Here is a 20,906-nt window from a genome sequence, read left to right on the forward strand (position 1 = left end):
GCTGATGGCTCAGAGCCTGGAGCCTGTTTCCGATTCTGTGTCTCCCTCTCTCTCTGCCCCTCCCTCGTTCATGCTCTGTCTCTGTCCCAAAAATAAATAAACGTTCAAAAAAAAAAAATTCTTTAAAATAACTCATAAAGAGCTTTAAATACTATTTTAAGGGAAAAGAGAGTGAACTATCAAAATTAACCCTGATAAAACTAAATTGGTTAAAAGGTAAAAGAGCATTGTGTAAAAATTCATAAAACTATTTCCTTTAGTACAAATAAAGTACTTTTTCTAACTTGGCAAAGATTATACTCATACAAATGTTTAAAGGAATGTCCGTATGAGGAAAAGGTATTTGTAAATAAAATTCACATGGGTTATTTTGACAAACATCAACACATTCTCAGAACAAAAATTCCAAATGTAAAATGGTATCTCACCAGCTCCAAATGGCACATAGGCAAACTTCTCTCCTGATGCTGGATTGTCCTGTAAGTAGCGATCAGGATTAAAGTCCAGGCGTTCTACCCATGAGTCTTTAAGTCTTTGATTGACAGTAGGAGAAACACACACCTGATGTCCTGGAGGAATGGTATACCCTGCCACAGTCTACAAATGAAAGCAACACATTTCCTTAGAAAATATAACAATATTTTACCAAATAACCAGACCACTGTGTAATAAAGCATTAACCCACATGAGCTATACTTATATTTAAAAACTAGCTAGATGACAGGCCAGCTGAAAATTATTTTAACTCAAGATGACTTCCAAGTGACCCAAAATGGGGCTGGAAATTAAAAGAAGCTATAAACGCCTCAGAGGTAGCAGAGGGATTTCAAGGAGCCTTCATAATCCAATTCATATTCTTCCATACTGTCAGAATTTTCTTTAACATGTTTTTTTTTAAACCAAGAAAAAATATATTACCATTTTAAAAACCCTAATTGTTAAGTAAAAATGCAGGGAACAGATTAGAATGTATATATTCTGCAATTATTTATATAAAAATATCTGTATAAATTGAATATATAATTATATATCAAGAGTTAGAATACATAAAATTGAAATTACACAGAAATGATTGTTTCTTAATTAGAAAAATTCTCTTTGCTATTATAATATTTCTTCTTTTTGATAAATACAAACTGGACACACGAAAGGGGAAATCTAACCAAGAGACTTACCTGAGGGGTTTTGGCCATTCTCATCATAGTCATTATAGGAGGTCGAAGTCTTAATGTTTCTTTTATACAGCGATCAAGTACATTTAGATCCTTGAGCTAAAAAAGGAAATCATTTCCTGAGTTTTACAAATTTTAACTTACTTCAATAGTATGCAATATTATTTAAACTTCTGGGTTATTATAAGATAGTTTAACTTCTGGTAGAAGTACAGAAGTAACTAGTTCAGTAGCTGAGATTATCTTGTTCTATTACTAACCACAGTCAACAAGAGAAAGGAGGCAAGACACCCACAGGAGAGGTAATCACCCTGAAGAATGGCATAGTAAGGACCTGCAAAAATTTACTTATCTAAAAAAGTGAAAACACTAGCAAAAATCATCAATGTCAGCTTTTTCAAAACCTGTGATTAAATGTTTGGAGCGGCATTATTCATAATAGCCAAAAGATGGAAACAACCTAAATGTCCATCAACTGATGAATAGATAAACGTGGGATACCCATACAATGGAATATAACTTGGCAATAAAAAAGGCCAAAGTACTGATACATGCTACAACATGGATGAAACTTGGAAACATGCCAAGCAAAAGAAGCCAGTCCCATTTGTAGGAAATGTCCAGATAAGGCAAATCCATATAGACACAAAAAGATTACTGGTTGCCAGAGGCAGGAGAAATGGAGCATGACTGCTAATGGGTACCAGCTTTCTTTTGGAAGTGATTTAAGTGTTCTAAAATTGTGATACCATCACAATTCTGACTATACCAAAAAAACACTACATTGTACACTCTAAATAGATTCTATGGTATGTAAGTTATGAATCAATTAAGATATTGTTTTAAAAGTTATTGGGGCGCCTAGGTGGCTCAGTCGGTTAAGCGGCCGACTTCGGCTCAGGTCATGATCTCGCGGTCCATGAGTTCGAGCCCCACGTCGGGCTCTGTGCTGACTGCTCAGAGCCTAGAGTCTGTTTCAGATTCTGTGTCTCCCTCTCTCTGACCCTCCCACATTCATGCTCTGTCTCTGTCTCAAAAAAATAAATAAACATTAAAAAAAAAAAGTTATTAAATCAGGAATGAAAAAGGAGACATCACTGCTGACCTTACAGAAATAAAAAGGATTGTAAGAGAATACTATAACAATTTTAAGCCAATAAATTAGGTAACCTAGATGAAATGGACAAATTCCTAGAAAGACATAAACCAAAGACTCAGGATGAAACAGAACACATGATCTATAACAAATCATCAAACAACTTCCCACAAAGACAAGCAGACTGAGATGGCTTCACTGGTGAATTCTAACCAGACACATAAGAAAGAATTAATACCAATCCTTCATAAACTCTTCCAAAAAAATAAAAGAGGGAACACTTACAAACTTATTCTATTAGACCAGCATTACTCTGATATCAAAACCTGTCAAAGACGTCATGATAAAACTATACACTCAAAAATAAAACTACACATCAATATCCCTTATGAATAGATGCTAAATTACTCAACAAAATACTAGCAAACTGGATCCAACATTAAGACATTTCAGGGAGGGCTATGGGGAGTTTTCTAAAAATAAAGAAACTAATTTAATTTACAGTAAATAGAAGATCTCAAATTGTCCCCTCTAAAAATCAGCCACTCATTAGATACTCAAAGTCATAAGGCAGCAATGAAATTAAAAATCCACAAACCTGATCGTAAGTTAAAGGAGGCAGATCTTCTCCGCAGACTGTCTTCTGTTCTAAATAGCATTTTTCTTGAAGTGTTTTGTCTCTGGCCAAAAAGAAGCCCATCCAGGCACTCGTAGTTGAAGATGTATGCTGCCCTGCCAAGAGCAGTCCAATAAGCATGCCTGCCACTTCATCATCTGTCAGAGGACGCCCATCCCTATAGAGTGAATCACAAACACAAATTTACCATTGTGGCAGACCCATTTCAGGCCTCAACATTTATTTTTTTTTTATGTTTATGTATTTATTCTGAGAGAGAGAGAGAGAGAGAGAGAGAGAGAGAGAGCGGGGAAGAGAGGCAGAGAGGAGAGGGAGAGAGAATCTTAAGCAGGAGCAAGCTCCATGCCCAGCGCAGAGCCCAAAAGGGGGCTCTATCCCATGACTGTGAGATCATGACCTGAGCCAAAATCAAGAGTCAGAAGCTTAACCGAGTGAGACACCCAGGTGCCCCTTGTCAACATTTAAAAAAAGGGTCATGGTGAATACATTTTTCAGGTATAATAGTCTCTTGCATTTGCCCATCACAAGTGAGAATTTTTCCCCCTTTAGGGAAAAGAGACAGACCAAAGACAAACAGGATTTTGATTACAAAATACTTCCCTGCAGTTTATCAGCAAACTTTTTCCCATGCACAGTCACTTGGGACTTCACTAAGGCATAGGTTCCCAGTATTTTATGTCTCATCCATTGAAAAAGTCCAAGGGTCACAGCTACTAATTCTGTCAGCATCATTACTTTTTAATTGTAATTATTTAACTATGTTGTAATGTGTAATTTCCTGCATTAGCCTGACACATGCTAAAAGAGCTCTTACTTGTAAGTAGAATCTAGTAAAGTTTGGAGAATGTCATCAAGTTTTTCTTCTGACTGTCTGCGTTTCTGGATTGCTTTATAGAAAATATTCTTGATCTCTCGATGAGCTCTGTCCCTGCGTCTGCAATTCAAAGATGAAAATGACTAAAAAGTACTTTCTGGCATCAGTTCATTTTGAAAATAACCTTATTTAACTAACTTGAATAACTCTATAATAATCGACAAAAAATCAGAACGAAGAGAAAAAAAAAAGCCATAAAATTCTTATACTGTTAGAAATGTTCAGGGTCCTTAAAGGCAAGAAAGGTGTCTTTACATATGTGACCCTGACTATTAACATACCACCACCTGTGTTCTAATGAAGGTCTAACATAAGACTTGTTATTATTCCTGTAGAATCCATTTCTGGTTTAACAGAATAATCCTTTAAATTAATGAAATTAATTAAAATTCCAATTTTGACCAAATTAATTCTTGAAGAAGACAGTCATTCTGGTTTTTCTGTAGGATTCAGGATTTAAATAAACTTAAGATTTATTTAGGATTATATAAAATCTAGGATTTAGAACATGACTATAGCATATAGGATTTGATTCTTTTTATTTTCTGAGACCACATGTTTTGTAAGGGGCAAAAACACTAGTAGAGTCACAAAACAAACTTCAGCTCCCCAAATCTTACCTTTAAAGTAGGGCACTCACTGGGTAACAGGTACTCTAAGTGTTTTACATGAATTACCCACTTTGACCTCCTGTGAGGTAGATGCTATTATCCTCAATTCACAGGTAACAGCATGAGGTCACTAGAGCCAGAAAGCAATGCAGCTGAAATTTAAAACCAGGCAATCTGACTACCTAGCCCCTTTGTAACCAAGTCTTCTAATAAAAATTGCTGCCCTGCTTTGTTTGTAAGACTGTCACTGAGGATCAACTGAGATAATGTGGGCAGAAGAAGTTTACCAAAATGAACACAGCAGTACCAGGAAAAACGTTAAGGCCTGTTTAAGAAAAGCAATGGAATAATTTGGTTAAATCAGTTGGTTCAGGTAAGACCGAGAAAGACTGGGCTGAAGTGTGAAAGGTCTATTGTACCAAGCTCAGGAATTTCTGACTTCATCCAGGAGGCAGAAGAGATAAAACAGACTTGATGCACATTTCTGGAGAATCCATTACAGGCTATGCATGAAAGAATTCTGAAAACTGCAAAGCTCCTTATAAAGTATTACGAGTTCTAAAGAATTCCAGAGAAACCCTCCTGGTTTCCCTTTTTTCTTCCCCTCTTTATCCTGTAACTATATAGAAGTAGCAGAAGGAAAAGGGAGTACCAACTTAACTCCTCTCCATCTCTCACCTGAACAGCAGTGAATCAACAGGTACAGAGAGCCCACTGATACACAAGCTGTATGTCAAGTCCTATAAGCAGTATTTCTTTGTATCAGATGGTCCCTGCCCTTAAGGAAATCACAGTATAGTTGTAAGAAGAGAGACAAAATTAAAGAAAGCCACTAATACTTCAAAAGAAAGATATTTCACAATATACTATAAAAACAGTCAAATATTTTCAAATAAGTGCATAGAAGGGTGTATCACCTTCAGATAGAGTTGAGAGACTTTCCTGACTACAAGGAATATGTGCGATAAGTAGGTTTTAAAATATTAGAACAGTTGGACAACAAATCACTGCTTTAATAAACTGAAACTTATCTTCAGTGAGCTCACCTATATACAGAAAACCTGTCTTGAATTCTTATAGAAGAATGGGGGCTCATAATCTCCCCTAATTTGTCTCTTTTATTTTTTATCTTTGTTAACATAAAGTATACCGACATTACAGCAGTTCTACAGTGAAATAAGCAAGCATGGGTTTTTTTATCCATACCTGAAACTCGGCAAAGGGAGCCAACCTGGTAGCAGCCAGGCTGCATGGCTGAAACCTCCATCCAAATCTGCATACAGTTGTGCCACTTTCTCATTGAGTTGACTTCTGATTTCCTTTCCATGCAAACAATGGCTAGCTGTTAAAATTATGAGCTCAGAAAGAGCTTCAAACAAATCTAGAGGAAAAAAGATCATTCCCGTTCTATTACCAAATATTCTTTTGAAATATTCTATTTTCTTAGAGATATGAAAGTATTAAAAAGGAAAATTAAGAACAAAAACCAAAGATCCTTCCTGTTCATATCATCAAAAAAAGCCTACAGACAGACATGTGGACACAACAAAGAGAGGCAAGAAACTCATGATGGGAAGCACTCCCAAGTGGCCAAAACAGGAGCCACAAAGACATCTTTAAACCTCACTCATGACTCTTCAACTTGAAAAGATAAATTGAAGACAAAAACGAATATAGTTGCAGGAGTTCCAGGTCGCAGTGTAACAAAAGCAGCAAAAGGTTATTTAGTGCATCGGAGATGCTTCCCAAAGAACAGCAGTCCAAAGACCGAAGAATGGGTTATTTCCCAGGTCAAAAGCACGAAAATCAGGACAATTTGAAGTCTTGACCGTATATGAAAGAAAACTGTAACTAATTACCAATTGGTATATCCCAAATTTTAGACCAATGTAGGCAAGCATGTTTGGATGACATTTAAACGTCCTAAAAATTACCCAGTTGCGCCTTGCTCTTTAATTCCACATGTACCAAATGAACTTCCAGTTATCACCTGGCTTTCCAATGAGATTTGCCAATGAAGTTAGGCAAATTCTGGTGTTCTCAGTGCTACAACTTTGTCGCACTTGTATTCATTAAGTTGGTATTCTAGTTTATACATCAGCTTGTTATATGGTTAGAAACAGATCACATCAACTTTAGGTGTATTAAAAATAAAATCAAGTTTCTGGACCTTTTATAGAAACTGAAGACCATGCCCAGAAAAAACATGGGGACCTAAGAAGAGGTCTTGATGCTCTGTAGGCAGATGTTGCTTCCTGCTTTGGGCATGGCAATTTTCTCTGAAAGGAACACTTATTGTCCCATTTACAGAATGGATTCATACAAATATCCAAAGAATGTCAAATTATACTCCATATACTTGTACATAACGCAAGAGAGCATATAATACATTTGGTGGTAAAATAAACCTATGTATTTAAATTTACTTTTTTCATGAATTAAATCATTCTCATACAATATTAAATAAATAAGGTATTATATACAAAACTAAATCGCTTAGATTTTTACTTGCCCACTGGGGTGAAAAAAAAAAAGTTATTTTATTGTCTTAAAATGACCTTGCAAAAAGTTTTACATTCAGTTTATTTTAATCTTTAAAAAACGATTTTTATATTATTTGTACAAATGAGCTGAATAACCTGCATGTTAGTTAACCCATTTTAAAAGTTTTGCTAAATGAGTGGTAAAATCACATCCTCTTGGGTCTTTTTAACTCTATGGTTATCAAAACATGTTCTTGCCATTAAATCTAAGGAGGTTTCACAAATGCTGTAGTTTGTTTTTTTATACATACCATATATTCTTATGTTTCTAGTCATAAAAAAGTAGAAATATTAGGATAAATGCAAAACCAAAACATTTGCTTACTTTTTTCTCCACTTTCTCCCCAACTTTGAAAGTATTCCTTTGTTTCTTTTTCAATTATAGAAACGTGCTGTCTAAAGTGGGCTATGTTAAGGCCACTTTTTAACATTTTCTTCTGCTCCAAAAACACCTTAAAAATATTAACGATATAATACCAAGCATTAAAACACAATTTTGTTTTGTCACAAGATTCATTTAGGCTATTCTAAGAACTCTGTAACACCCAAAGAAAACAATATTCTGAAAAAAGATTAAAAAAATAAAAGGATTTTTTTTTAAACTACATCAGACATGGGAAACTTAGCGCGTTTACATGGATCTGAAGTAATGTGTAGAGAAATACCTGGTGCATGGGCCCTAGACTAACAATAAATTAGGAACCCCACCTCCGCCTTCCTTCCTACATATACATTTTGCCACTCCTCATTCCAGGGCTTACCTTTCCTATCCTGTTATCTTCTGGTATTCCAAACCAACCCAGACACCAACAGCATCTCCCAAAGGTTCATTACACTTTGATATCATTTTTATCCTACTTCACATATTCTCCCATTCTATTCCCAAACAAGTATCGTTCCTTTCACTACCTTCCAGAAGTTTAATTATGATTTAATATAGTCTGACTAAAATAAACTCACCCTAAGACAACCAATGGTTTTAAACCATTGGGACATTTCTATTTTAAGAATCTGATCAGCAGTATGAAAAAAATAGATATATTTGACCACAGGGGTTTTCCAGGGCTCTTGCTTTTGGCCTTGAGGAGCCATTCATTCCCCCACAGCTTCCCCCACCCACCCCCATCCCCAGAAATAACACTTGATGTTGACTCCTAACTGCTGCACTGGGATACTAGGTAACGTGTGGTAGGATCTCAGCCAGAGCCCACACCAAGCAATTGAGCCAATGATCTCATTTGTGTTTTTTGTATCAACTTGCAACACTTTAATACTGGACTTTAGGAGGAGGAAAGAAACCAAACTTCTAAGCCAACAATCTCTAGCTCAAAACAAGCTCTTATGCTAGAATTTCAGAGGAGTGGGATGGCAGGAGGACCTTCTGATTAAAAAATGGGATTTTCTTGTCACCCAATGGACTCAAATTCCAATGCACTGTTATCATTGGTTGTATTTCTCTGTGCAGGAAACCATTTAAAATTGCTTAGCCCATGCCTGCAACTACAAAACAAATACCCATTCTTTGTCAGTTACCTAGGGGTTTTTGTCTTTTGAATGTCTCATGCTTCAGATTTTTGAACCAAGGAATGAATTGTCTCCACATTTTCCATGTACAATATTACACTACTACCTATAACATTATATTATAGATATGTCTTTCTTGGCGAAAAGAGCATCACCTACTGGATTAGGGACATCATATGCAACTCCCTTCCCAAACACAGGTGTTGTCAGGCGACTGTAGACATCTTCTGCATTCAGGTCTTCATTTTTACTATTAAAAAGCAGTGCAGCAGCATCACTCCCCAGAAGGTAAGTAAATGTCTTGCCCACCATGGTAAAGCTAAATACAGGTCCATACTAAAGAAAGAAAAGCAGCCTTAGTGATGATGCTAAAAAATATGGAGCACTAAAGAAATACTAACCTCTTCACTTTTGAAAATTAAAACGTGCATAAGCCTTAATGCAGTTATTCACCCAGTCTTTGTGCAGATTTATAATTTTATTCATCCAGTTCCAAATGAAATATGAATAAACTTTTCATTTTTTTCAGTTTATACTGAAAATATTTACTATCCTTTACACAAACATAATTTTAATAATTATTCTTTCATTATTGGACAAATGGGTGATGTGTCAGTTTTTTCATTTCTTATGGATATTTCTGCAATGAGTATCTCTGAGAATATAGATTTTTTTTCCCATTGGTTAAAGAAAAGTTTATAGGAGTCACCAAAGGTTATGACCTTTACATTATTATACAAGTTATATAGTATTTGCTGTGTAAAGACATCGGAAGTTTATTTAGTTATCCGTTTTTACTACTATCTCACCAACACTAAATGATTTCATTTTTAATTCTTTGTTAATCTGGTTGAGTGTTAAATGCTTTCCCTTGCAGTTTTCTGATTATTTTGAAGACAAGGCTCTGAGGATATAATTGTGAACAAAAATACTGTTCCAGACTCATGACGCTTAATCTACTGAAAAAGATACCACTTAAAATCAAATAATCACATCAACAAATGTAAAACTGCAAATGTGACAAGTACTACTGGAAGGTAAGTATCTCTGTGATAAAAGAACTGATCAAGGGAGACCAAAGAGAGGAAAGACCACCTGAGCTGAGGCTCCAAGGATGAGGAGGAATTAGCACGGTGGCCAGACATGCACAAAGGTCCTGAAAGAAAGAGTGGAGGAAAGGACAGAGGAGCATAGTCTGCAGAGCCTACACCAGAGTCTCAGAAGCCGTATTCAGTTTTTTCCTTACAGGCAATGAAAAGCCATAGAAGATGTTAAACTGCATACGAGAGACACACTGATGTATGCATATTTTAAAAAGAAAGGTCCCTCTAGCTGTTATAGGAAGAAGAAGGAGGAACAAGAACAGAAAGAATACCAGAGGACGAGTTAGAGCCTATTACAGGAAACTGATGATGAAAACTTGCCACATGGTTAATGGTGGGACAATGCCCATAGAAGCAAATGTATACTGAGTTATTCTGGAGAATCTGCAGATGGAAATGGATTAAGAGAGGGAGAGGGAAGTATCAAGAATGAATCATAGGCTTCAGTTCACTGTAAAACAGAACAATGGTGAAAAGAAAGAACAGGACAACCAGGATTGGAGAGAGAAAAACCAAGGGTGAGACTTTAGAAATATTGGATTTCTGATGCTTTTGAGACATCTCAGAAAAGAATCACGTGAGAGGTGAACATCCAGGTCTGGAGCTTATTAATTTGGGTGTCATCCATATATGGCTGGTAACTGAAGCTGCAGGTAGAGAGATCACCTAGGAAAGAATAAAGACCAAGGACCAAACCAACATGAACCCCAACAGTAAATGGCCAGGCATGAGCCCACAAATGAGTTAGAGAAGACACAGTCAGAGAAGCAGGGGGAAAAAATGAGAGAAGCCACATTTAAGGAGGAGGGAGTAGTTGTGGTTACCAGTGACAAATACAGCTGAGAAGTCAAGTTCATTGAATTAGGAAATGGAGCTCATTAATCAAGGGTGGTATGAAGAGTAAGTAAACAGGAGATGTGGAAACAAAGTAAGTACAGAAAACTTGCTAAAGGGGGAAGGACATGAGAGGAGACTGAGTGGTCAACAGAAGCTCTGGTCCTTTTGACCTTTGAAAAATTTTTCAGAGAACATGGGAAAGATCCAGTTGAAGAAGTCACTATAGAAAGAAGAAAAACAGCATAATGTTCCTGAGACAAAAGATGGATTGAGACTTTAACTTCCAATAGGAAACAAAATAAAAACCAAGGTGACAGCACCTAGTAGGCTAGAGCCCAAGATTCTAGAGCCAGACTACCAGGGTTCACATCCAGGGTCCTCCAAGTATTAGCTGTTGTGACCTTGCTCCTACAGACAGAGAATTTAACTTCTCTGTACTTCAGTTTCCCTCATCCATAAAATGGAAATAATGATAGTTCCTACTATTATCAAGATTATATATACATATATATATACATACAGATTATATCCATGATGTGTATGTCAGATATAAATATATTATAGAAGAGTATGTTGGCTGTAGTAAACATTACATGTGTTGTATTACTATTATTATTATTAAAAGCATACAGAGTTGGAAATCAGACCATATATAAATCCTGGCTTCACCACTAACCAGCAGGGAGCCCAAGAGCAAATTATATAACCTGTTTCTCAGTGTTATCATGTATAAAATGGATATACCTGAAAGGAATTTGTGGAGCTTCAGTGAAATAATCTATCTAAAGCACTCAGTATTGGCACAAAGTAAGTGTTTTATAATTAGTGTAACAGGAAGAAAAGAGAATGTATGTTTCAAAGTGGGAGCATGAGAGAGTTCTCTTTGGATGGTTATACATCTCTCTTTAAAGAGGAGACGAAATCATCTGCTTTGATAGGAAGATTCAGAAGTTTAGAAAATGAAGGTCTGAACTGTCACTGTGGCAAACACAAAGTATGCCAACCATACTTTGGCATGATACGACGACTGTTGAGCAGTGTTCAAAGCTCATTCAAGGTAGGGAATCATGAAGCTAGGAAGGAACTTCCTAACTGGTGCAAGAAGAAAATGACTAATAGCCTCCCTCCAAGATTGGGGTTTTACCATGTAAGTAAAATGAAAAGGAAACGTATGGTATTGGCTAAAGTGTAACTGAAATGGTGGACCATGGTGCCAGACTGGAAAAAGAAGGAAAGTAAAGAGGCTAATAATAGATGAGGAGAAAGTAAATGGGACAATGGACTAGAAGATCTAATGAGGTCAAAGAATGGTTACAATGGAAGGAGCTGTACAGGCAAGCTGGGAAAAGATGTTATGGTCTCAGAATAAAGTGTCTAAATTTATACTGTGGAAATGAAACCATTAAGAGTGACAACCATTCAAAGTGGGCCTGTGGAATAAATGGTTGAATCAGCACGGGAAAGCTTGTTAGAAGGGCAAAGATCTGAGTGGCCGTGGCATCACCTAAGTAGACAAAACTGAAGTCACAGAAGAGATTTAAGGCAGGTTAGAAAATCCCACAGATGACTGGTTAAGAAAAATAAGGGTCAATCAGTATCAATTTTAACTATGATCAGTAAGTACAAAATTTAGGCTAGTGGTTTTTAGGCCATAGCTGCCAGAACTACAGGTTCCCTCAGGTGATGTTTCAGAGATCACCCAGGACATGGAAGAGATTAAGAGGATCTCCAAGACCCTTCCAGCTCTTAAACAGGAGCAGCTCTAATTTAATCTGTTTCCTATACTGGGGAGAAGCACAAGATCACAAATTTTTTTAATGTTCTGCCATCTAAAAGAAAGTTTGAAAAGCACTAATTTCTTTTCCTGTAATTATTTGGAAGACTTACCTTCTCATATGCATTTTCTAGGAATTCAATTGGACTTTTCCCAAATGCTATGGCATGTCCAAGGAATGGAATTGGAGAGAAAATGTATGGTGGACTTTTCTGCAAGAGAAAACAAAATTTGGACTCACATTTCATTCTAAAGGAGAAATCCAGTTTAGGTTCATGACCAAACAAATGAAATAAAAAATAAAGCATCAATAGTAACTTAAGAACAGCTAAACTGCAAATATCTTAGGAGTGGCCATAGTAAACAGAAACTCAGAACGTGATGTAAGATAAATAACTAGACAAACACAAAGGTATTGCAACTGCACATGCTGAACACTGTCCAGAATATTTATTTGTGGCTCTAGGCAACTTTCTTAACCAACAGCAGTGGGAAAAAAAAAAAAAAAACAGGAAAATCAAACAACAGCATCTTCACCACTACCACTCACAATTTTAGTCCCAGATTCTTTCTATACCTAAAGAAGGTATAGAAAAAGACAAACAGTAACGTGTACAGAAAGTGAAATGTTTAAGAAGCTACATTTATCAGTAAACAAAACACATCCATTGATTTTAAAGAGAGGGTAGATCAGTCCTAGCAGGTGCTTTAGCACTCACTATAAAAGGCACTTTCATAAAACTTTTAGTTCGTACATTCCACTGTACAAAGGCAGTGGAATGTAAAACTGTAAAAGGCAGTTTTAAAAGCTACTTGGTGTTCGTTGGTTAAGGATGCATTCATCAAATATATTCGGTAAGTATGAAGCTAATGGTCAATAAAGGCACTAAATTAAAGAAACCGATACTTCACTGGCACAAGAAGTGACAATCCAGTCACTCTTACCCTACCAAACACTCCCCCCTTCAGACTGATATTAAGTCGCCATTAGGGGCAATATCACAGGCCGCAGGACATTGAACCCCACAAGGGCGCAGTCATCAAGACGACCGCCACAGGGACCGAAGCTGCCAGGGGCATCCCATCCCCAGTAGGGACTCCGCCAAAGTCTGTAACACCACTATGATCCTGGAGGTCCTGGCCAGCCGGACCCCCAGCACCAACGCTAGCAAGGTCAAGGCAGTCTCGACCATCAGCAGCAGAGTTGCGGCCACCTCCCAGCCCCCAGTGCGCCCGCTTCCACCGCCCAGCCAAGCATGGCCGTGGTCACCACTCCTGCTAGCCCTTTGGCCGCCTCTGTCGTCGCCTGGCTCGCCCTTCGGCCACAGCGGTCGCTGCGTCCCCCGCCCGGGTCCCCGGGGTGCACTTACCGCCCCGGGCGGCATGGGGACCAGGTGGCCGACTGCAAGGCGGAACAGGTAGACTAGGCCAAGCGTGAAGGCGCAGGCGATTAGCAGCATGGATAGGAGGTTGCCGCCGGTCACCCTCTCCATCGCCTGCCCCAACACCGACCCGCCCGCCTGCAGTAATCCCAGCAGCAGCATCCTGGCCGCCACAGCATCCACTACAGTTCGCTGGAGACGCTGGAGGCCGAGGTCGCGGCCGCTCCTCCGAATCCACGGAGCGAGAGAAGCCGGCAGATGGGCGTCCGGACACGGCCCCGGCCCCCAGCTCTCCCACTAAACCGAGTCCCAACCCTACCCGTGGCTCCCACGCGCACCACCCTTGGCGTCACAGAACGAGGCGGGATCCGATGCTGGCCACGCCTCTCAAGTAAGGCTGCACACCACCGAGGTCTCCTTACGCCAGGAAAAAGGACCTGAAAAAGCAAGTTGCACTTATGGTATGGGTGGTACAGAGAAAGAAGAGAACTTGAGTTTAGGAGGCGATTACCTCTGGGAACCTCAGACAACCTGAGCCTGCGTGCCGTGGGTGCGGGGCGCCACGATTCGGTGCGGGGAGGGGGCGGGCGGAGGGATCTCAGAGCGAGGTTTGCGAGTAGACGGCGGAGACCGCAGGGCGCTCGATGATTGCACCGCGCGCTCGTGAGGTGATCTCAGCATACATCACGTCAGCTGGGCGGGTGGCCTGGGCGCCGCCCCTCGCCCGGGCTCGCGGGTCTGCTGCACCTGATCCTGCTTAGGGCCGGGGTGCGGAGGCCTCTGAGAGACCGCCCACGGAGTCAGGAAAAGGGGAATTTTGAAAGACTGCTTCTGCACACTGAAGGGTGGGACGATGAGGTCAGTCCCACCCCACCCCAGTTAAAACCAGTCTGACAGGTATTAATATACGGCATAAAGGTAACAAATCTTGGTTGTTGTCTGGATTATCCAGAAACAGGTTTCCGAAATAAATCTGTGTTATAGGCCGTCGCGACCTGTCTGAGGCAACATTCCCCAAGAACTCCACTTTTGCCTGTTGAGCCGCCAGAGATTTAAAGCGGGAGTTCAGTCCTACAGCTACCGTCATACTGCTCCACCCACTCCTGTGGTTTCAAATAAGCATTTATATAATGACTACCAAACTTAATTTTTTTTATATTATTCTCACGAGCTCCTGACCGTATTTAGGTATTTATTCAGTCAACATTAAGAGCTAGGCACTGGGGATACAGCAGCGAATGAGAAAACTGCAGGGCTTTCAGGGAAGGAGCAGAAATATCTAATTGCCTGGTCAACACCTCTAGAGACCTCACATTCATCTCATTGTCAATAAACCCAAAACTGAATTTATTATCTCCTCCCACCCGGCTGTCAACCTGCCCCTCCTGTAATGCATATGTAGGAAGGGCATCGCTATCTACCCCATTGCCCTCCTCCTTCATTCTTCATAGTTAATCGCTACATCCTATAATTCCACCACCTTGAAAGTTTCTCCACTCACCTTAGGTCTCCACTCCACTGACCTTGGGTCAGGCCTCATCATTGCTTGTCTGCATTGCAAAAGTACTCTACGAGGTCTCTGCTTCCATGCTGGTCTTTAATGAGTCATCCCCCAGTGTTGCCACTTCTTGTATCTCTAAAGCTATGTTGTAATCATCTCTATAGGTTTCCTCTGTTAAAAGATAAACGTGAGAATAGGGATCATGCCTTAATTGTTTTTATATTCTGGGTTTATCCTAATACCTACCATAGCAGTTCTCAAACTGTGGTCCATGGCCCTCTGGGTATCCCCAACACATGTTCAGAGTATCTGCAAAGTCAAAGCTCCTTATAATAATACTGTTATTTGCATTTTAACTGCTGGAATTTGCACTGATAGTAAAATCAATACTAAATAAAGCTTCTCCGGCCTTAGCACAAATCAAAGCAGGGGCACCAGACTGAGTCATTCATTATTCCTCACTGCCATGCACTTGCAATTAAAAAAAAAAATTTACCTATTTCACTTAAGAATGTCCTTGATGAAATAGTGAACGTTAATTTTATTAAAGTTCAACCACTGAGGACATGTATTTAGCTACTTCTTTCATGGAATAACATTTTTGCTTGAAAGAATGACTGCCGAGTGCCAGTCATTCAGATTTGGGTATTTGACAGACATTTTCTTGAAAATTAAATCAGCCTGTTTGTGCTTTTAAAGAAATTCATTGGCAATATTTGTTGTCAATGATAAAATATTAAATGTTTCAAATAAAAATTAAGAATTTTAGAGAACAATCTACTACTATCAACTTGACAACTTACTAATTCTTGAGACTTTTCTGCAGAGGAAAATTTAGTAACAAATGGATTTTGTATACGATGTGTCAACATTAGAATCTTTGCATAATTCATTAAACCAGTATTTTCAGATGCCCAGTGCATGATGTTACAAAATCATGCCTGGGTAAAACATTCATTCAAACTACAAGCCGAAACAATAGATTTTCATGTAATATAAAAAGTTCATTGATATACTTTCAGATTCTAGACTGCAACTTTTAAGATACTACAACTTATAAAAAAAAAATAATTATCTGGAAAAGTTATTAAAATATTCCTGCCTTTTCCAACTACACATCTGTGTGAAGCCAGGTTTTCTTAATATACTTGAACCCAAACATTGCACAACAGATTGAATACAGGAGCACACATGAGAATTCAAGTATCTTCCATTAAGCCTGGCATTAAAGAGATTTGCAAAAATCTGAAATAGTACCATGTTTCTATTTTTTTATTTGAAAACATAACTGTGTTCATTAAAATACACATGTTTATGTTAACATGGGTTATTTTTAATAAATTAGTATTTTTATTTCTTCCCTTTAATTTGCATTACTGTCAATACATATAGATGTAACCCACATTTTTTTAAAAAGTTCTTTAGGGCTCTTAATAATTTATAAGATTGTGAAAGAGCTCTGAGACCAAAAATAATGAAAACTGCTAACCTAAAATTGAGTTGTGGGGCTTCTATTTTTTTTTTTTTAAGTTTATTTTTGAAAGAGAGACAGAGTGCCAGCAGGGGAGGGGCAGCGAGAGAGGGAGACACAGAATCGGAAGCAGGCTCCAGGCTCTGAGCTGTCAGCACTAACCGTAAGATCTCACTAACCATGAGATCATGACCTGAGCAAAAATTGGACACTTAACTGACTGAGCCACCCAGGCGCTCCCGGGTTGTCAATTTTTGTTCTCTCTGGAACCACATCCTATACCACCAGTATGATCTTCCTGTGAAATAGTTTTAAAGCAAGACCTTTTACTCATCAAAACTTCAAGGTAGTTCTCATTATTATATAACCATAGTTTTTGTTATTTTAATGTGAGTTTTCCAAAGTGATATTTCAGAAGTACATCATAAAGTGAAAAGGGAGATTGTTGGGAGAGGGCCCAAGATGGCAGAACAGCATGGAAGTTTTTTGGGGGTCTCTCGTCCCTGAAATGTAGCCAAATCAACACTAAACCACATGCACACCTACAAAACTGATTTCAGGATTAACACAACAATCTCTACAATCTGAACCACAAAACTCAGCAGGTACGAGTGAAGAGGTGAACTGGGGGAGAGAGGAGCCACAGAGGTCAGGGAGCTGTTTTTTGCTTGCAGAGAGAGGCCGGAGATGGGGGGAGAGTACCAGAAAAGCACCTCTTGCAAAAAAACAGCTGGAAAGAAAGTGGAAAAGTGGAAACATCTCCAGGGACTGAACAAAAAAGGAGAAAGGAGAGGGTTTAAATTCCATTAAGACTCTATAAACAGGGGAGCACAGAGTCTGAAACTCAGCAGCTCCATACCTGGCGATGCTCTGGTGGGAAGGGCGAATCCTCAGGAGCAGAGAGTGAGGTCCAAAGAGTGAAGAGTCCAAGGGCCACAGGGGAAGAGGCGGTTCCCCTGCTGGGAGGACATTTGGTAGAGGCTGTGTGCTCCCTGCCTCTGGGGCAAAGACCCCAGTGGACCCAGGAGAACAGCCACATTCACTGGTGCTGAAACAAGCACTATAAGGGTGAAGCCAGGCTCCAGGTGTGTGTTGTGATTTTTCATAAACTCTGAAACGCTGCTTCTACAAGATCGCGCGAACTTTTTCTGGGGCAGGCTGGCACCCAGCCACAGGCTCTGAGCATCGGCAGCAGTGCGGTCTCCGAATGTTCCTGGGTGCAGCCAGCACCTGGCCATTGCTCAGTGAGGCCCTCCCCCTGAAGGTCTGAGCAGGTCAAAGCTGCAGTCCCTCAGAAGTGAGGGGTTGGGAAACACAGCCAAATTGTAGCAGGATTCTTGCACAGAGAGTTGCACAGAGAGTCGTAACAGAGGCTTTTCTTTCCAGGAAGCAATTTTATTCCTGCCAGCTTTGAATAACACTGGACCAGATGGACTTAACAGATATATTCAGAACATTTCATCCTAAAGCAGCAGAATACACGTTCTTCTCCAGTGCACATGGAACATTCTCCAGAATAGATCACATACTGGGACACAAATCAGCCCTCAACAAGTACAAAAAGATCAAGATCATACCGTGCATATTTTCAGACCACAACGCCATGAAACTCGAAATCAACCACCAGAAAAAATTTGGAAAGATAACAAATACTTGGAGACTAAAGAACATCCTACTAAAGAACGAATGGGCTAACCAAGAAGTGAAAGAGGAAATTAAAAAGTACATGGAAGCCAATGATAATGATAACACTGAAGCACAAAACCTCTGGGATGAGCAAAGGCGGTCATAAGAGGGAAGTATATAGCAATCCAGGCCTTCCTAAAGAGGGAAGAAAGGTCTCAGATACACAACCTAACCTTACACCTCAAAGAGCTGGAAAAAGAACAGCAAAATAAAACCCAAAACCAGCAGAAGACAGGAAATAATAAAGATTAGGACAGAAATCCATGCTATCAAACCCCCCAAAAAACAGTAGAACAGATCAATGAAACCAGAAACTGGTTCTTTGACAGAATTAACAAAATTGATAAATCTCTAGCCAGTTTGATCAAAAAGAAAAAGAAAAGGAACCAAATAAATAAATTCAAGAATGAAAGAAGAGAAATCACATCCAACACTGCAGAAATACAAACAATAAAAAGAGAATATTATGAGCAACTATACACCAATAAAATGGACAATCTGGAAGAAATGGACAAATTCCTAGAAACATAAACTACCAAAACTGAAACAAGAAGAAATAGAAAATTTGAACACACCCATAACCAGTAAAGAAATCGAATTAGTAATCACAAATCTCCCAAAAAACAAGAGTCCAGGGCCAGATGGCTTTACAAGGGAATTCTATCAAACATTTAAAGAAGAGTTAACACCTATTCTCTTGAAGCTGTTCCCAAAAATAGAAATGGAAAGAAAACTTCCAAACTCTTTCTATGAAGCCAGCATTACCTTCATTCCAAAACCAGAGACCCCACTAAAAAGGAGAACTACAGACCAATTTCCCTGATGAACATTGATGCAAAAATCCTCAACAAGATACTATCCAACCAGATCCAACAATATATTAAAAGAATTATTCACCACGACCAAGTGGGATTTATTCCTGAGATGCAGGACTGGTTCAATATCCACAAAACAATCAATAAATACATTACATCAATAAAATAAAAGACAAGAACCACATGATCCTCTCAATAGATGCAGGAAAGCATTTGACAGAATACAGCATCCTATCTTGATAAAAGCCCTCAAGAAAGTAGGGCTAGAAGGATGATACCTCGAGATCATAAAAGCCATATATGAAAGACCCACTGCTAATATCATCCTCAATGGGGAAAAACTGAGAGCTTTCCCACTAAGGGCAGGAACAAGACAGGGATGTCCACTCTCACCACTGTTATTCAACATAGTATTGGAAGTCTTAGCCTCAGCAATCAGACAGCACAAAGCAATAAAAGGCATCCAAATCAGCCAGGAGGAAGTCAAACTTTCACTCCTTGCAGATGACATGACACTCTGTATGGAAAACCCAAAAGACTGCTACAACCAAAACACCAAAAACACCAAAAACTGCTACAACTGATCCATGAATTCAGCAAAGTTGCATGATATAAAATTAATGCACAGATATCAGATGCATCCCTATACACCAATAATGAAGCAACATAAAGAGAAATCAAGGCATTGATACCATTTACAGTTGCACCAAAAACCATAAAATACCTAGGAATAAACATAACCAAAGAGGTGAAAAATCTATACACTGAAAATTATAGAAAGTTTATGAAAGAAATTGAAGAAGGCACAAAAAATGGAAAAATACTCCATACTCCTGGATTGGAAGAATAAACATTGTTAAAACATCGATACTACCCAAAGAAATCTACATATTCCATGCAATACCTATCAAAATAACACCAGCATTCTTCACAGAGCTAGAACAAACAAGCCTAAAATTTGTATGGAACCAGAAAAGACCCCAAGTAGCCAAAGCAATCTTGAAAAAGAAAACCGAAGCTGGAAGCATCACGCTCCTGAACTTCAAGACTTATTACAAAGCTGTAATCATCAAGACAGTATGGTACTGGCACACAAACAGACACTCAGATCAATGGAACAGAATAAAGAACCTAGAAATGGACCCACAAGCATATGGCCAACTAATCTCTAATAAAGCAGGAAAGAATATCCAGTGGAATAAAGACAGTCTCTTCAGCAAATGGTGCTGGGAAAACTGGACAGCGACATGCAGAAAAATGACCTGGGCCACTTTCTTACACCATACACAAAAATAAACTCAAGATAGGGGCGCCTGGGTGGCGCAGTCGGTTAAGCATCCGACTTCAGCCAGGTCACGATCTCACGGTCCGTGAGTTCGAGCCCCGCGTCAGGCTCTGGGCTGATGGCTCAGAGCCTGGAGCCTGTTTCCGATTCTGTGTCTCCCTCTCTCTCTGCCCCTCCCCCGTTCATGCTCTGTCTCTCTCTGTCCCAAAAATAAATAAAAAAAAATAAATAAACTCAAGATAGATGAAAGGAAGTCATCAAAATCATAGAGGAGAAAGCAGACAAAAACTCTTTGAATTTGGCCACAGCAACTTCTTACTCAAGATGTCTGCGGAGGCAAGGAAAATGAAAGCAAAAGTGAACAATTGGGACCTCATCAAAATAAAAAGCTTCTGCACAGCAAAGGAAACAATCAGCAAAACTAAAAGGCAACCTACAGAATGAGAGAAGATATTTGCAAATGACAGATCAGATAAAGGGTTAGTATCCAAAATCTATAAAGAACTTATCAAACTCAACACAAAACAAATAATCCAGAGAAGAGATGGGCAAAAGACATGAATAGACACTTCTCCAAAGAAGACATCCAGATGGC

At 39.1% G+C, this 20,906-nt stretch overlaps 1 protein-coding gene and 1 long non-coding RNA gene across 6 annotated transcripts in view; one reads left to right on the forward strand and one right to left on the reverse strand.

Moving 5' to 3' along the window:
- The window catches only part of LOC122487867 (lanosterol 14-alpha demethylase), a 44,442-nt gene that overhangs the window by 6,514 nt on the left and 17,022 nt on the right, over positions 1 to 20,906 (reverse strand). Inside the window, exons 3-12 of one of the 5 annotated variants that reach the window (XM_043588828.1) lie at positions 15,055 to 15,225; positions 13,892 to 13,990; positions 12,285 to 12,383; positions 8,617 to 8,793; positions 7,259 to 7,385; positions 5,597 to 5,771; positions 3,720 to 3,839; positions 2,867 to 3,062; positions 1,176 to 1,271; positions 429 to 597 (exon numbers count right to left, since the gene is read on the reverse strand). In XM_043588828.1, the coding sequence (XP_043444763.1) occupies positions 429 to 597; positions 1,176 to 1,271; positions 2,867 to 3,062; positions 3,720 to 3,839; positions 5,597 to 5,771; positions 7,259 to 7,385; positions 8,617 to 8,793; positions 12,285 to 12,383; positions 13,892 to 13,990; positions 15,055 to 15,096 (1,300 nt within the window). In that variant the 5' untranslated portion in view covers positions 15,097 to 15,225. Of the gene's footprint in view, positions 1 to 428; positions 598 to 1,175; positions 1,272 to 2,866; positions 3,063 to 3,719; positions 3,840 to 5,596; positions 5,772 to 7,258; positions 7,386 to 8,616; positions 8,794 to 12,284; positions 12,384 to 13,541; positions 13,991 to 14,064; positions 14,267 to 15,054; positions 15,226 to 20,906 lie in introns of those variants that run through there. The other 4 variants (XM_043588829.1, XM_043588830.1, XM_043588827.1 and 1 more) reach the window with 4 other exon arrangements.
- Positions 14,247 to 20,906, forward strand: part of LOC122487869 — a 53,417-nt gene continuing 46,757 nt past the window's right edge. Inside the window, exon 1 of the long non-coding RNA XR_006298492.1 lies at positions 14,247 to 14,411. This is a non-coding gene — a long non-coding RNA (uncharacterized LOC122487869). The remainder of the gene's footprint in view (positions 14,412 to 20,906) is intronic.

Source organism: Prionailurus bengalensis, chromosome A2 (assembly GCF_016509475.1).
Source record: "Prionailurus bengalensis isolate Pbe53 chromosome A2, Fcat_Pben_1.1_paternal_pri, whole genome shotgun sequence".
Lineage (NCBI taxonomy): Eukaryota > Metazoa > Chordata > Mammalia > Carnivora > Felidae > Prionailurus > Prionailurus bengalensis.